General features: G+C 44.7%; 1 protein-coding gene across 3 annotated transcripts in view; it reads right to left on the reverse strand.

Moving 5' to 3' along the window:
• TTYH3 (tweety family member 3) overlaps positions 1-17,458 on the reverse strand; it is a 74,319-nt gene that overhangs the window by 18,195 nt on the left and 38,666 nt on the right. For all 3 annotated transcript variants that reach the window (XM_048320533.1, XM_048320532.1, XM_048320531.1), the window contains exons 3-8: positions 11,622-11,733; positions 10,775-10,995; positions 9,889-9,984; positions 7,298-7,370; positions 6,879-6,954; positions 458-513 (exon numbers count right to left, since the gene is read on the reverse strand). In XM_048320533.1, coding sequence (XP_048176490.1) covers positions 458-513; positions 6,879-6,954; positions 7,298-7,370; positions 9,889-9,984; positions 10,775-10,995; positions 11,622-11,733 — 634 coding nt within the window. The remainder of the gene's footprint in view (positions 1-457; positions 514-6,878; positions 6,955-7,297; positions 7,371-9,888; positions 9,985-10,774; positions 10,996-11,621; positions 11,734-17,458) is intronic.

The following is a 17,458-nucleotide window of genomic DNA, read 5'->3' on the forward strand; positions in this document are numbered from 1 at the left end:
ACCCACAGAAGTGGCTGCATTTTGGGAGTGGAGTGTCACCACTGTTTAACCCAAAAGAACCTTCAAGAAGAGATTCAAAGCAGGAACTACACAGTTTTCCAGCCTGGCATTAATTGTGGTGCTGTCTCCACATTGTTGCTCTTAGACAAGTGCCTTGTAAACAGAGGTACCACAAACAAAGCCATGGGTCTCACCACCTTACACACAGGCCCTTCTAAGGGGGCATCCTGGACCTGAAGCTGTGCAGGTAGTGATAAAGTTAGAAAAAACTCCTCACTCAATCACAGTGCCACTTCCTGCAGCTGGGAAGTAGCTGCCAAAGCTTTACCAGCAGCCAGAGCGCTCCCTAGAGCAAACACCCTGTAACTGGCTGCTTGCTGGCACCAAGAGCCCTTAACCTACACCCTGCAGGATGAGGAGACCCAGGGGTGGAAGGAGGTAGGGTGCTTACACTCACCTGCTGGAAAGGGTTGGGGTATCCAGCACTACAGGTCATGTAATAGCGGAGAGTCTCTGGTAAGACACAAGAGAAGAAAGTCAGGCCAGATACGTCGTTCCAGCTTTGCAGTATTTTTGTATTGTTTCTAAACCAGTGATAGGCAACGGGTCTGGCTCCACTTAAAGTCAGATGGAACGCAGAAAAAGTTTTATTCAGAAGTCGGCACTACCCACCACATAAACCTAAGACAAGACATCAGTCTAGGACAAATCCAACTACAGTACACTGAAGACACTCATAAACTTCCAGGTAAGTCTGTTACTGTGTTCTGCTAACAGCATCATTTGTTTCCAGGCTTGAAGACGCAGCTGTGTTCCTCTTCGTTCAGATGGGTGTGAAACCAGCCTGGTGCCCTCATGAGCCCTCTACAATACTACATCAACTGCCAGCACACACAAATTACAAATACCAGGCTTTCCCCTGCCATCCTCAATAATGTTATCAAGGAAGGGAGCTCTGAAAGACTTGATCATCCAAATACCTTTAGATTATTCCTCAAACATTTACAGTTCCTCTTCAGATGAATAGGAGCATGCCAGCTCAGCAAAATCAAGGGTGACGTTGGTGTGGTAAAGACTACAAAAGCCCTAAAACACACAAACCCTCTGCATTCCCCCTCCACCAGCACCTTTTCTCCATTCTTTTTAATCTTCTCTCTGTGACTTTCAGTAATGCATATTCCAGGCTGCACAGCTATTCTGCTGAGTCCCAGTTCAGAAATCAGTAAAAGGCACAAGCAGAAGCAAGCAGAGCTGTGGAGGAAGCAGACCTGACTGTATCCTGACTCTGCCATACTTCCCATAAATATTGAATGCACCTTTCGGCAAGGCAGCATGCTGGAGACCAAGTGCTACAACACAGCCTGTCAGCCCCTGTGTGCTGCCAATGCAACCTGACAGCTGTTATTTATAATTCATTAGCCTACTCTGGGGCAGCTCCTGCCAGCTGCTCCATCTCCCTCCCACCGACTCTTTCTCTGGGACGACTTACATCTCCCCAGCCAAGCCTCTAAACAGCAATTAGCAAATTCTGGGCAGACAGGAGGGCAGCAAGAACTGCTTTGTGCCTCACTTTGGGCAGACCACAGAAGTGACTGTCCACAACTGCTGAGCCAAGGAAAGGGCTGCTCCTCCCTGGCTCATAAATCACACACAATGGCTGTGTGAAAAAGGATTAAAACACACCTGCACTGAGACAACAGCACAGCACCACACACAGTGACCCAGAGGAGCTCTGATCTTGTCACCTATTTATTTTAAACCAACAAACCACTAAAGGTTTCTCTTAAGCTCCCACAGTGGTATCAAGTTTACATCGCCTTTGTAAGTGCAATAAGCATGACATACTGCTAATGCAGAGCTCTAGAAATGTTTCTTGAGGGCCTTCTAGATTGTCCCTGGCGGGCAGATTGGAGATGAGAGTTCCTGATATCATAGTTCGCAGCTTGTAAGCCCAGGATAAAGATTGCTGGTTACAAGTGAAGCAAAAAGCAGTACAGTGAAATAAGTGCTTGCCTTGCTTCACCCTGGAAGGCAGGATCAACAAGGAATCACTGTGGTAGCACTGGCTTTGCTGCTGACAAGTGTGACACTCTACATAAAACACGCTTCCCAAAAAGGCACAGCCATCAGGAGCAGCTCTCCCCTGCACTGAGCCCGAGCTGTGGTGCTTTAAATCTGTGGCTACAACAGGCAATGAAGCTGCCTTAAGGTGATGCTGTACTGCAAAGCCTGGAAATTAAGAGGACCGTGCCCCCTGCCTCCATGCCATCAGGAAAAGAGGAAAGACTCTTCACCTGTTTTAAACCTGGTGGAGGCTATCCTGTACATCACCAAGTCTCATATTTCTGACCAGAAAACAGCTACACTAATCCATCACTTGCACTCTGCTAACAGCTCCAGGCGATTTCTTTCTATAATTATCTTTCTGATGCATTTTCCTCTCAAGGAAAATTCCTAAAGGTTGATCTGATTTTTGAAGCTGGCCTTTAGGCAATCTAGTTCATAGCAGAAGGGTTAGGTGGGGTCACATCTGCAGCTGCCCATGCCTGCTGTTGCTAGCAGCAGTCCTCCTGACTCACTCCTGGTGCACAGGCATTGTGGGAGCAGAAGGCAAGGAAGGGAACTACCAGAAATGCTTTATTTTTGCAAAGTCTGTTTTTCCTAGAAAGGAAAGTAGAGCTTCCTACTAAAGACAGCTTCAGCTGCTAGAACTACTTACTGCTTCTGCAACCATGGAGACTTACTATTCACTTCAAAGCCCAGCCAAAATGCAAAAATGGCATTATGCACCTGCCAAAAGGCAGTGAGAAGGTCTGCAGAGAGAAATCAGAAAAAAAGATCCTAGTTCCAAAGAAAATCCTCACACCTAGAACAGCTTTTCCCAGCTCTTCTTCATCCCTAATTGAGTGCTCTCTTAGCAGTGCTCATTTTACCTACACACCCAGATGAGGCTGTCTCTGTGGGTTCAATCATCAGAGAAAGCACCTGTGGTGTCAAAGGAAGGCAGCTGTTTTGGCTGGAGTTTCTTGCCCAGGTAATGTGTTCCTCACCAGAAGTTTTGTTTCCCTAAGGCACCAGTCTGACAGCAAAGGGAGGTATCTGCAGAACATTTAATTTCTCTGATACATCCTACTCTTGTATTGGTGAAAGCAAAGAGCTTGTAGCTGTCCCATCTGCCCTCCACTCAAAGCTTTCTGCTAATCAGGAGTCCAACAAAACCAGGCAGGAAAACAGCTTCTCAGTGCCAACATCAGCTCAGCAGGATTCTCAAGAGAACTTCTTTGGACAAACTCTTTCCTGCAGTGTACTCTGAGCTCAGGTAATAACTGTGCAGACACCAATGCCCCACCTGAGGTTTTGTTCTGACCTTACTTCTAGAGAGGAAACAGAGGCAGTGATGGTGTCAGTGCTTTGGCTGATTCAGCTCTGGACTTCCAAGATGAGATTGCATCAATGGGGGGCCAATTAGGAGGCTGGGCATGACAAGAACCCTCCCTGCTCATATCTCAGCAGCCAAGCCTCAGCATCCAGCCTGACCAGCTTGGCTGGACTGGAGCTAAAAGGCTCCATTATCCATCCCCCGAGGTTTACAGCTCCCTCGGATGAAGAGAGTGGCTGTTCCCCATGCAGATTTCTGGTAAGAGAATCTGGAGGAAGATCTTCCTGTTGTTTAGACAGATTGTGCCTTTTTATTTAATTTTATGCAACAAGTCATCTGATAATAACATAATATCAGTGAAAAAGAATGGGACTAGAAGATGGCCTCCTGCTTGGAAAATAAACATCTTGGCTGCACCAAGTCTTTTTACTAGCAGCAGGAGCTGATTATACAGCCACTGTTCAACTCCATTGGCTTTATCTCAATTAATGAATACAGGATGAGTTAGGCACATACATCAGCCTCTTCTGCAAAATTATTTAAGTATTTCCTTCTCCAGGAAACCTGCATTAAAGTTCTTTGCCTCCCTTTTCTCCCCCCATCATTTTTTTACTGCAGCACAATTTAGCTGCAAAACAAGAACATCTCTCTAGCTAAAAACATGACAGTAATAATGCACTTAATCAGATTATTCTCAGCTCCATTAATTCCACTTAGATTTGAAAACAGCAATTAATACATAAACAGGAATATTAACATACTAGTTGCCGAGTATTCAACTCAGTTATTTTTCTGTGAAAACTACAACTGCCACCAGCAAAAAAATATTGCAAATATCGATGGCTCAGTCCCAGTCAGAATGTCAGAGCATAGAGAATCTTACAATACATTGTATGTAATAACAACAGCTAAAAATAGTGATTAAAGAGAAAAATTGACCCAGCACTACCAAACTTCTTAGGATTACTCATTGCTTTTCATATACTTAAAATTAAATGGCAGCACCCAGCCCAGCAGGCCAGACCTCAGCACTGGCCAGAAGCAGATACCTCAGCAAGACTCAGCCCAACTTCAGCTGAAGTGATTCCCACAGCAAACATGATTCCTACACCTGTGACAGTCTTCTTCCATGATCTACCTGAACCCCTCCAGCCACTCACACTCTCTTTTAGTGTGTCTACACTGCTGGTAATGTTAGAGAACATCATCCAAGGAGCAGAGACAGCAAAGCAGAGAGTATAAAGCACTGGAACCAGGGGCTTTCAAACAGGGCCTCTTCCTCTGAGAGGACAGCATCGATGCTGACTGTCCCTGTCTCCTGGAGCTCATCGCTCTCCTTGTACATATGGCTCAGCCGATCACAAAGCAGCTGCTACAATTTGCAGCCAAGGGATACTAACACTTATTCCAGACTTTTAAACAGGTTTTATTTGGATTAAAGTGTAATTGCCACACTGCAGTCCTCATGTCATCATTTTTCTTCCTGCTCAGATGCACAGGAAGATCTCGAGACTGGGGACCAAGAGCTATTTCCATAACTTCCTGATCATAAACTATGACACAGCAGTGAAAACCCACATGGGAAGACAGAAGATTCAATCATCTCCCAAGCAGCTGCCTAGTGCAATGGCAGGCTCAGAAGTTAGACACATTTCCTTCTGGAGAAAGGAAAAGGTGCTCACCAATGCTCCTGGCAGCAGGAGCTGACACACTCAGAGCCCATGGAGGGGTCACTCTCCTGACCCAGGCCTGTGGCAGCACCTGCTCTTCCTCCTCTTCACATTTCCCTTAGACCCAATCACTTGTTTATGGAGCTCTAACAACTGTTAGATGGTGGTGCTGCAGGAGCAGAGCCTGTTTTCCCCTCGGGAAGCCAACTGTCCCTGCCGGGGAATGTGGGAGGAGGGATGGAATGTCAGCCCTGCACTCCCTGTTAGCCTCCAAATGAATGATACTGATCAATGGAAAACCACAGGAGTCCAGCAGACAAGGACAACTGAAATGGAGAAGTAGCACAAAGGGGCCTTTCTTTAGCTTCCCAGGGTCAATCTAATTGTTACCAAACATGCTCCAGAGCTAAGCTGGGTTAACAATTTATCACAGCACACAGCTGGCATTAGCATCAGGTATTTCCCCTCAGCCTCACTGACCCACTTGTTTCCTTGAACAACCAGGAAACCAGCTTGGCACCTGAAGCCACATCTTTGTCACCTTCACAGCCAAGAGAGGTTTTTCATCTTATGCTAAACACTCATTCTCTTCCCTCACTACATTTCTTTGTTGCAAAGAGCACTGCCTGGCTCTATCATCTTCTTCCCAGGAAATCAATAAAAAAGGCATTCCAAAAATAAGATGTAGGGTTGCAATATCAATCTGTACGTATTCTTTTATACTACATTCTGTCTCCAGACATAAGTGTTTTTTACTGTTTCCAATCCCTGCATCCTCAGCCATAGCTACATACCTAATTTCCTGCCAGTTGCACACTGAGAGAGAGCATTTGGCTAAGCATAGACCTTCTGCACACACAGCAAAAGTTCTCTGGTTCCACCAAATAAGAACCAGAAAAAACACAAGTCACACCTTTTACAAATCAGCGCCATTGCCTATTTGTGTTTTACCATACACAGAACTACATAAAAGAACTATCGGGGGAGAGAAGGCAGGAAAAAAAAGTTAACTTTGGTAACTAAGCAGCAAACTCAGTCCTAAAAATACTTCTCCTTTTCAGCACTTATTGTATCTCTGCTGGCAGACACCCAATCACCTTTTTGTTAAGCCATGGCTCTGAATGCCATCTTTGCCCCAGTGAAGTTCAAACTGGAGGCACCCCTCATCTCAACAACCACTTCAGTCTAAATTAGGAGCAACAAACCCCAAATATATCAGTGCTTCAGCTGGATGCCACTGTGATGCAGGCACATGCTTTAAGTGGAACAGGACACACAAAGCAGTCAAAATACTGCATTTATAATGGAAAGGGAAATTCATACTTCTTTGCAGCAGTTTCCATTCACTTACCCTTCAAAGAGGCTACTATTTATAGCCACCATTAAGAGAAAAAAATTATATATAAACTATTGATAACAGATATAAAAATAAGTATTCTAGATTGAGGAATACAGACCCAAGAGCAAGTTTTAAAAATGACAACTCAAACAGCACACTGCTGCTGCCATGGTTCTGTCACTTAGAGAGGAAAACATGACCCAAGAGTGCTACATTTAAAGCAAAATAATCCAGGGACTTCTGTTATTCCATCTTATCAGTTATTTCCACCCAAGGGTCAAGGCAGGAGAAAGGTTCTGAAGGTGGTTCTGATGCCTACATGTACACTTTTGACCAGAATGCTGTTTTTCCAGAGCTCCACACATTTTGTTTCCCACTGTACGCCAGCTCCTCTGTTTCAAACACAGCCTGAAATTCTCAGTCACTGCCATGCTCCTGTGTGACAGCTGGAGCTGCAGAACCCTGTGCCAAAGCCAGTCCCAGCACTTACCAGCACTGAGCACTGCATTCTCTTCAACCACTTTGGAGACATAAGCATCAGGGTTGATACAGAAGTCACTGGAGCCCTGGATAGATGGAAGACAAAAGGAGTATCAAAGCACACCAGCATCAGAGCAGTTGAGCCAGGTTAAGCTCAGGGAACCTTCTATTCTAGGGGTGTTTCAGATGCTGAAGTCTCTCATCACCATCCCCACCAGCGATGCTTTACACAACCACAGCAGTGCTGGAGTACAAGCTACTGCACCCCACCATGGAGAAGGAGCAGCTCATGTACTTTTCCTAGATGGAAATTATTAGGACAGTTACTTAGAGCAGAATATGCTATAAAACAGGCACAGCATAACATTAATCTGGTGTCTGCTAAACCTGCAGCAAAGGGTGAATGGGATTTGGATGTGAGCCACTTACCACAGCGACAGCCAGCTCCAGGCCCAGGGATCCCCAGCTGACAATCAGGGCAAACACCCCAAGCAAGCACACCCTGTGGGAGACAGACAGATGGCAGATGTAGCAGCTCTGATTTCAAGCAGTTCCTTTCACAAGATGTATTATTTGGAGTCCAAAGCAACTACTAAACCCAAAAAATTATTAACCACTGACTGTATCCTCAGATAAACTATCCTATTTTACATGTCATGGACAGCAGCAACCAGAGAAGTTCATGTCCAGCTGTTGGTAGCCCTGGAGCTACAGGGGAAGGGAGAAGTAGGGAAGCAAAGTATTATCCTGCTTCTAGCAGAGAAACCAAAGGCACAAAGACACAGAGGTGGCTGTAGGGGAGGCAGATTGGCAGGAGGTTGACTGCAGTCCCATCACTTTCACTGTTTCCATTCTGGGCTTCATTTTCCAGGTCCAAAGATACCCAAAGAAAAATATGCTAAATAAAAAAAAAAAAAACCCACAAAACCATACTGATCCAAAATTGGAGAAATCTCTCCTGTGTCTACAATATATGAGGTTGTTGGATGTAAGCACAACACAGCTACAGATGGTGGGAGGGAACACAGCCCCTGTTAGGACACCTTGGTTCCAAGCTGGTGCACCCAAAGAGCTCCTAAGCATCCCACATAGCTCCAGGAGAGAGACAGTCACCTGCAGGCAAACAGCTTGGAACCACAGTTCAGGTGCCTACCACTGCCACAGGAGTCCATCTCCACACAGATTTAAAACTCTGTTCTGACAGCTGGACCTCATTACTGACAGAAATAGGGGGATGTGTCTGCTGTCAAGCAGACACAAGGCAGAGGGATGACAGAGCAGTGGCCTCAGTGACACTCAGGTGCAGACACTCACGGAAAAGGCTTTTACACTTCCCAACCAGCACATTAGCTTTTCGCCCTTGCTGTCAGTATGAGTGGTAGAGATATTTAGGCTATAGTGCTCCTCAACTCCCTCAGGTACAGGGCTGCAGACTAATAAGCAGTTTCATTTTATCTGTTTCTATCTTCAAAGTAAAGAGACACTGGCTTGCTCTCTTAGGGATGCTTTTTCCCTCAGGCTTTGAAACATAAGTAGATCCCTTCCCACCCACACCCTGAACAATACAAAAACCTGTTCATAACCAAGACATTTTTTATTCAAATCTAGTACAAGCATCTCTGTGAGGAAGGGACAGATCTTTTTTCTGCTACATTTGTCTCACTGAATACTAGAGTTTTAAAAAAATAAACCTATGGGTCTCCACTAAAAAAAAACCAAAAACCTATCTCTCAGTTTACCAACTTATTTTAATTCTAAATAACCCCTATTCTGTGAATGGATCTATGCCTCATCTTGCAGAAGTAAGGGAGTTTCACCAGACTGACATATGCGCTGCACTCTGAAATGAGACTCTTAAGACTTTATTATGCCTTTTCCAAATGGATGCAAAAATTATCAGCCATGGATCAGCAAGGTTCTGTGGGTTTATGACATAAGGACAACACAGCTTGGTGCCTCCAGCTGAGCATGTTAATCAATAAGACGCATTTGTTGTTTTACTTTAACTGAAGATGACTGGGTCAGTAACTGATTGCTTGGCTAAAGCATCTAAAACTGGCATTTCACCATCTTGCCTGGCTGTGATACACTTGTTTCTTTATGCCATGTGCTCCCTTTAGGGAATGCCTTAATATGAACTTCTGGCTAACAGAGAATGAGATTCTAATTTAAACCCTGGGTTTGCCATCTGTGCATACACTTGGACTTTTGTCTGTATAACCTGCCAGGTATGAAATCATCTGGTAAATAATAAATCTGAATACACATTCCAATTATTAATGGCATCACCACGAACCAGGATAAACCCTTGGCCATGTCAGTTATCAAACTGTCACTATGCTTATGATACCAGTATCTTTGCCAAATATGTCAAGCTACAAGACAGGGAGAGGAAGAGTTTTTTCCTGTAATGGGGCATTTTCGCTGCTTTTGAGAAACAGACATGCATTAACATTGCAGTACCATGGCAACAAGACTCCTTCTCATAACTGTGCAAACCATTGCTTGTTCTCAGTTTAATGTTCCCTCAGGTGTGACAGCCCCAGGTAACAAGAGCAGATAGTGACAGGGAAGGCAATGCTACCAGGTTGTGTAGACACATGCAATGCTTATCATCAATTAACAAATGCCTTCCCAGCTGTAGAGAATTAAGGGGAGATTTTTAAAGCCTGTAATTTTAAGGAAGGATGTTCACATTACCATCTCTCAACAACTGGAGGCTTCCAATGCCACCCAGTGGAAAGCAGACTGCCTGGATGAGTTCCTCACCTTCGATGAGAAGGCAATGAACACCAGTAACACTGCATTTTATAGCTCAAGAACCTTCCTGTGAACATCTCTTGCATGAAGCCCTGTTTCCACAGAGCTACACTCTACAATATCTCTCTACTCAAAGGCAAATTTAAGATGCTCAGTTTCAGATGTCCTTGACATCAGTTGACAACAGGCAGAGGTTCTCACTAGCAGGCACTTGGATTCAGCTGACTTTCCTTATGCCCTGTCCTTGGGTCAGGACTTACCCCATAAGAATGGCCCTGGAGTTTCTAATGAGCCCAAAGAGCACCAGCAAACATATCAGGACATGAAACAGGAGCAGGCCCAGGTATCCCAGCCACCTGCAGCAAACAAAAACATAGTCTGCAAAGGAAAACTGGTGTGTAAAAAGCACAGATCAAGAAGTATTGTGATTTATGGGGAAAACACAGCCCTTCTCTTCTCCAAAACCACCTCCAAAGATTAATCTTCAGAGATCTCTGGGTATTTGTGGGACTGGGAGTTGAGGCAGGTAAAAGCATTTACACAACACACTCAGCACAAATAGTTGTTGAGAAATGAGACTGCTAGTGTTTTCTAGTGTGAAGTTATATGCACTGGTCATCATCAGAGGAAGAAAAGCTATTGGGGCTTCTTAAACTTCCTAGATATTTGTTAGGAAATGCTTCCATTATTTATTCCACATGTTTGGATAGAGATTTTCTTTTGTGGAATACCACTGATGCAATATCTTACTAAATATGTTTAATAAAAAGGAATGCTAGGGTGTGGTTAACTTACAGAACTAGTGCCACTTTCTACTCTGTTTAATGTGTTCTTTATGCACTTATCAGGACAGAGCAGTAGCTATATCTGGTTTTTCCCCCAGTGCTAGAATACAAACTACAGATTTTGTGTGTTGAGAATAAGTTTCTCATCAGTTGGTAATAAAGACATCCAAGACAAAAAAGCTGTGCATTTTGATTTAAACCGAATGCAATCTTGCTGTAAGAAACAAATCAGCTGCGTGGGCCAAGAGCACCTGCAGCAATATAGAGAGCCTTTGGCTCAGCCATCCAGAACATGCACATAATATTTGCAAAACAGGCCAAAGCAGATGCTACAACCTCTACACTACAGCATGTTACACACCTGTACCAGTCATAGAGGTCAATCTGAATTGCCAGCTCCTCCAGAGACAGCTCATCATTCTTCCAAAAGGGGATCTCAGTTGCTTGCCTGACCAGATCATCCAAGAGACTTTGCAGTTTCTGGACAATATGCAGATAGTCCGTCTGCTTCTTGAACATCTCCTCCAGGACGAGCAAGTTTGGTTCCACTGTTTGGTTCAGGGCCACTGCAGTGTCCAGTACCTATAGCATGGGAAAGAAAAAGGGGGATGAACAAATTTAAAAAAAAAATAATTAAAGTACAGGAAGCCAAGGCAGTAAAAGGGAATTCATTCTTACTAGCAAGTCATGGACAGCTTGCAGATTACCAGTTCTCTGTCTTAAGAGCCTCAGACCGCTTACCCTTCAAAAGCAACTTAAAAGCATCTATAAGGGAGATTGTTTGCAAGTAGTCCAACGATGGCACCTCAGCTGAGCCTTAACACATGCGCACATTTTGCAGCCATCAGGGTTGCACTATGATACCGTGAAATTAGAGACAGCACGGGAACAACCAATGGTACTAAAATGCTACATTTTACTAAGATTTGTCTGCTTTGGCCTGCCTCCTCTTCCGGGTGTGGAAGAGAGAGCTGATCACAAGCTGTTTTTAAACCTAGCAAAGAGAAGACTTCATTTAACAAGCTGCGTTCGCTTTGTTATTTTTAGAAGAGCGGAAGAAATCACCCCGCCACTAATGGAAATTTTAGCACATCTCTAAGCCCAGATACGAAGAGAAAACAGGAAGAGACACAGGCACAGGCGGATTCGAGAGGAGAGGTGCTGAGTGAGGCTGCTCCTCGCCACAGGCCCCGTGGTGCGGTGCTCACCCGCTCCTGGACGCCGGCCACGGTGCGGTTTGCGTGGCGCAGCGAGTACGTCAGCCGGTGGATGCCGTCACTGGTCTCCCCATTCCCGTAGAAGCCCACAGCAATTCCAGCACTGCAGAGAGAAAAAGCAACAAAGGGCAGAGGTAAAGCTGAAAGGCAAGTGTGCAACACAGGGCTTATGGCTACAGTGCCTGGGTAGTCACACCAGCGCTTTCCACAGAAACAGAAGCCGCTCCCTCCCAAAGGGAGCTGGGGTCATCCTGCTCCTCAGCAATCACTGAAAAAATGCACCTGTAAACATTCACAGCCACCAAGTCTCCACACAGCATCTATATGGTGAAGAGCAGAACACAACATGCGTATTTCATTCACAGTAAAATAATGAAAATCTGCTAGAGAACTGTTTGGGAGCTCAAGTCCAGCCACGGACAGCCAGAAATCCAGCCAGGCAGCTCTCCAGTGGCTTCTGCAAGAGGCCATTGCTGTGCCAGGAGACACGTGCCTTCTCTGGACATGAAATACAGATTATTTTGTTACATTTTTTTAAAGCAGGACACAAAGAGCTTGCTTTGACTGCTTGCCCATGGTGGTGGTTCCTCCAGATACATTTTCCATGCCCTCTTCTCTACCCTGTGAAATATCTATGAACATTATCTTGATTTATCTTCCCATTAGAAACATTTGTGTCACACTGATTTAGAGTACTGGGAAGGGAAGCTTAATAACTTACTGGGACAAAAGGCTTATTTATTTTTAAAGTAAGTGAATTTCAAGCTTGCAGACACAATTCAACTCCAGCTGCTTAGCAAATTACCACCTATCAGCTGATTTTCCATAACTGTCCACACATATCAGTCTGCCCCAATTATGAAGTAAACCATATTAGCTTAAGCCTCACTTAAAGGAGGAAGATCCTGTAAATGAGTTGCAACCAGAGGATTATCTCATGCAAGTCAGCAATACCTCTTCTATTAAGAGATCGCTGCAGGAACTCACAGTTCCTCTTCCCAAGCCCATATTTCCTAATAATAGAGGAGGAAAGAACTTGTGAAAGGATCACACAACTAAACTCAGGGCAAACAAACGTTACCAAGACACAGTTTTTCTGTTCTCATATTATATTTAGCTTGAGAGCACTCAGGATCTTTTCTAGAAAGGTTCTCAAGACACCAAGGTTGTGTTTGTGGCAGTGCAAAGGAAGGTGGTGGTGACGACCCTGTTGTAAACCTAAAGTTATTCTGGATGAAACCTTTAGCTCCTTCACAACAACTTTGTGTACTGTTCCTGCTCTCGCTCCTCTCCTGCAGGAAGACACATCCATCCCTACTTTCCTGGGCTCATCTTTTTCAAAAGAGCCAGCAGAACAATGTAGTTCACATGGTCATATTTCTCCTCGTACGTGACAAGAAATAGAAGCAAAGATCATGAACTGAAAGCAGATCCACTAGGAAAATCTGTGTCAGCCTCATGCTTTTTCCACCAATTGAATCTCCATAAATTATAGAGAGCTTGGCCCATGAAAACCTCAGCTGAGGAGTCTTCTAGGGACAAGAGGCAGCCTTCACACACAGAAAGAAAGGCGGCAGCTATGTAACAAAATATTTAGCATTAATACAAGAAATGGGCCTCTTTCTTCAGGAACACCATTCCTCAAACATTTTCCTATGCAAATTTTGCTGATAACTAAAGAGAGAAAAACCCTCTGCATTCCTCCCTGGTTGCAGCTATTATCCGAGCTTGATAAGACATGCCTGGGGTGCACGGGGGTGGAGGGGATAAAAAAGAAACACTCCCCCCTCCCCCTAAAGTAGAGAGATTACAGATGCAAAGCTATGCCCAGGATAAGGCAACTCAGCATCCCATCACAGAAATTGCAAAACCATGGCTTGAATTTCCCCTTGTCTTATCAGAGCAAAGAAATTCACACAGACCCTTTCAGCCTCCAGAGCTGCAGAAAACGTTAACAGTTGCTTCTACCACAGGCACCAAATAAATTCCAGAACATTCTTGACATTGAATAGGCAGATCTGACCCCTTTAATTAGCAAGCAATTTCTATTCAGCCTGTTACAGCTACTAGAAGCCTATTATTTCAGCAAAGACTTGGTAAGTGCCCAAAATCTGCTGCTTGGCTCTCAGTATTCCCAGCACAGTAGCACTGTTTTGGTGGGAAAGACTCAGAAACAGCACTCTGAAGTAGCAGCAGCCACCTTGTCCTTGGGGATGCTGCACAGAGAGGTACATCAGCCAGTTTACTCAAAAGTACCTGCTATGAAGTGCTGGCAGTACAAGCAAGTGACTTTAAACTCGTTGCCCTGTTGGAGGCACAACTACCTCCAACATCTTTCCATAGGCTTCCCATCCTGCCCAGCACAAACCACAGCTCCCACTGCCCCAACCCTCCAGGCACAGTCACTGCTCCTGAAAGAAAACACCACAGCACAAATATTGGGATAAAAGCCATTTAATCCAGGTAATAAACTGCTGTAGACATGCGAATCACACATTCACTGCAAATTACACATAAAGTGTTAATTATTCCATTCCTGCCCAGCAAAAGCCAGCTCTGCACTCACATCCTGTGCTGGCAAGGGCCTCTGACACAGCCAGTTCTTCCCCTAGGAGCAAGCCATACAGTTTTGTGGCACTTCCCCTTCCTATCATGGTAGAGAGGGAAGGAAACCATTCCACAAGCCTGGGCTGGGGGCAGCTGTGCCTAAGGAGGGGGCAGAGCTGAAGGGCAGGCAGGGGGGAACTGCTGCTGCTTGGCTTTGTTTGCATTTGGCTTCATCTAAATCCAATAGTTGTTTCAAATCCCTGCCCACACACACTGATATGAGTTGCTATTGTTTAAAGCAGATTTAAGGATTTACACTAGTTTTTAACTACCTTTTATGTGATTAAAGGGAAACAGAGGAGCTCCTTCTATTTAAGTGCATTCTTTTAAAATAAAAGTAGATCAACTCAACCCAACAGCATAAGTCCTTGAGGTCATGATAAATCACAGGGCTTCTTGCACGAACCCTGGAAGGCACAGTAGCCTAAGATACAGCAGATCCATCTCCCAGTACAGGATGACAAAATCATCACCCAAGGGAGAAGCCTGTATTTCTGTCACACAGCCTGGATACAAGAAGAGCATTCCTGAATGACAGCTCTTTTCCATCCTAGCACCCTCTGGAAGATACTCCAACACATATTCAACGTTCCTATGGGAAAGTCATCTCTATTTCTGCCATTCTTGCTTCTGTTGCACTCCCCTCCTAGTGCTCACATCCCTCTCTCCTTCCAAATCCATACTGTCCCATCCTCAATTCCTCCTCCCAAACCTACCTTTGTCAGTCTCCTGTCACCTCTACTACCATCACCACCTCTCCTCTGCTTTCCCTCTCACTCATATTTTTGAATAACATCTTAAAAATCTATCTATCAAGGTCCTACAGGCCATCTAAAATGTTCCTGCTGTTCAACACCGCACTTAAAAAGCTGCTTGGCTACTCAATTTTGGCAAGTTTTAGGGAACCCACTTATTTAAGTCAAGAAAACACTGCACTTCTGAGCTTAAAGCTATCACCACCAGTGCACACACACACACAGGACACAGTACACAACCAGCTCTTTGAAGAGTTACACAAGTGAGATGGAAGAGGTGCACGCCAGGATTTCTATCGTTTCCTACAAATACAACAGTGTGATTTAAACTCCTGAAGGCTGTCCACATACTTCAGCATCACTTTTCAGCAAGACTCAAGAAATTCAAGTCTGGAGAGCAGCTTTCCCACTGTGTGTATGCAAGAATCACATGGGCTTTAGACACCTGGATAAAGAACCAGAAAAGACAAATCAAGTGTAATTCTGGATTTGCTTGCAGCATGACCTGCAAAAAACCAAAAAAATGTTTTCTGCATTTACACATGATGAACATCAGAGCATTAATCTGACATAGAGAGGATATATGTGCCTTCTGGTGATGAGATCCTCCTACTGTAATACCACTGTGACCCTCTGGGGTACCCAGTAACCAGTCTGAAAAGATGAGCACTAGCCATTCACATCACATACTTAGAAACGAATAATCTAACTACACCAAGTCATCTTTAATTACAGGAACTTCATAAGAAGAGCCCTTTTTAGACTTCCAAGTTCTCAGGAGGAATGTTAATTTGTCTGTCTAATTACCACCTTGCACTTTCGCACCAGGGGAAACTGCTATTACTGGCACTTGATAAAGCAAGTTTTCAGCATTTATTTGCACCCATTTCTTTCTGATACCCTCTCCACAAAGCTTTCTCCCCACCTTCGGAGCTGAGCTCCCTTCTGGGAGTGTTAGGGTCGCCTAACCAGTGGATGAAGTGCTTTATAAGACAACTCCCCATACACAGAAACCAATCAAAATTGGTAAGGACTAGAACTGAAGTAAGTGTTCATGGAACAATCTAGGCTAAGCATTCCTGCAGCTTTGTGTCTAGAGCAACTGGGAAGACTCATTAGAGACATTTTGTCAGAGAGCTCCTATTAACCAGTTATGTCTCTGCTGGCTCAGCATTCTCCCTGTTTTGAGTCATCAGGAAACAGGGATTCCAAGCCCACAGCAGGATTCCAAGCCCAAACAGCCCCCTGGGACTGAGGAAACCTAGAGAGAAGCATGTTCTAGGCACAGCTGGACTTAACCAGAGTTAACTAGCTCTCAGCTAGGAAGACAATAGTCCACTTCCAAGTACTCAGACTGACCAGACCTGCTGCTGGTTGGAATCTCTTGCCGCTTCAGCACCCAAACAGTGTCACAAAACTGCCCCCCCAGGTCAGGCTCCTTTCAGAACAGCCTTATACCCCATTAGGGCAGCTGCTGCTCTCCTGGCTCTCCCGTTACGTGTGACACACAGCTGGGATAGGATAGGATATATCCGGTGGGCTAATCTTTAATCTGTGCTATCAGGAAGTCACAGGTAGATACCAACAGTTGGAGTTGGCTTGTCAGGAGCTGTATCTGCATTCCCAGGCACACACTGAGCCCAGAGTGCCAAGAGATGCTGATTTGAGGGCACTGTGGCACCCAGCTGCTGTAGAGAGGCAGAAAATCAACCTCTGCTCTGCAGGAGAGCAGCAGCACTTGGACAGCACCTTCCTCACCACGATGGGACCAACCTGCTCTTGCTCAAGCATGCTGATTTCAGAGAGGAAATAAAACAACTAATTTAAAAAGTCAAGAAAAATGGTCATTCAATGTCACGGTAGATTCAGATAGAACCCTATGTTATGAACCTTAGTTTTCTGCATTTAACACTTGCAGAAACAAAGCGTACACCAAGGATGAGAACCAGCGGTTCAGATTTTGAGGAAGCCTAAGCAGCTTTCCAGCTTGTGGGTTTGACATCAAGCTTATCAGAATTTATATGCTGCCCTTCCAATTTTAAATTATCTCACACATGCTCTGGAGAAGTGCAGAATACCTCCTTCCACCCTTTCTACAATCAAAACCAAACACAACTACCACAAGGCAGCAGCTGCCTCGGTCACATTTGCTGCATAACCATAGCCAACAAGGGCCTGTAGCAGCAGCACAACTATAAATAGCATCAGCCAGAGCTTCTGTAAGAAAGGGTTAGGACCACAGCTCTCTCAGTGGATTGGAATGGATGCAGTTGAAGCTCTTATGATCACTAAAATAATGGTGAATGAGGCTGAGATTTCTTCTTTGCAAGTTGTTCTGTGGTTTGCCTACTTGCAATCAGTAAAGCATGGAAGAGCTCTTTGCAAACACAGCAATACTGGCTGGTACACAAGGTCTCCTCCTCAGCCCCTGCTTCTACAGGCAAATCCACCCCCAGCTGCTAAACT

The sequence above is a fragment of the Corvus hawaiiensis genome, chromosome 16 (assembly GCF_020740725.1).
Source record: "Corvus hawaiiensis isolate bCorHaw1 chromosome 16, bCorHaw1.pri.cur, whole genome shotgun sequence".
Classification (NCBI taxonomy): Eukaryota; Metazoa; Chordata; class Aves; order Passeriformes; family Corvidae; genus Corvus; species Corvus hawaiiensis.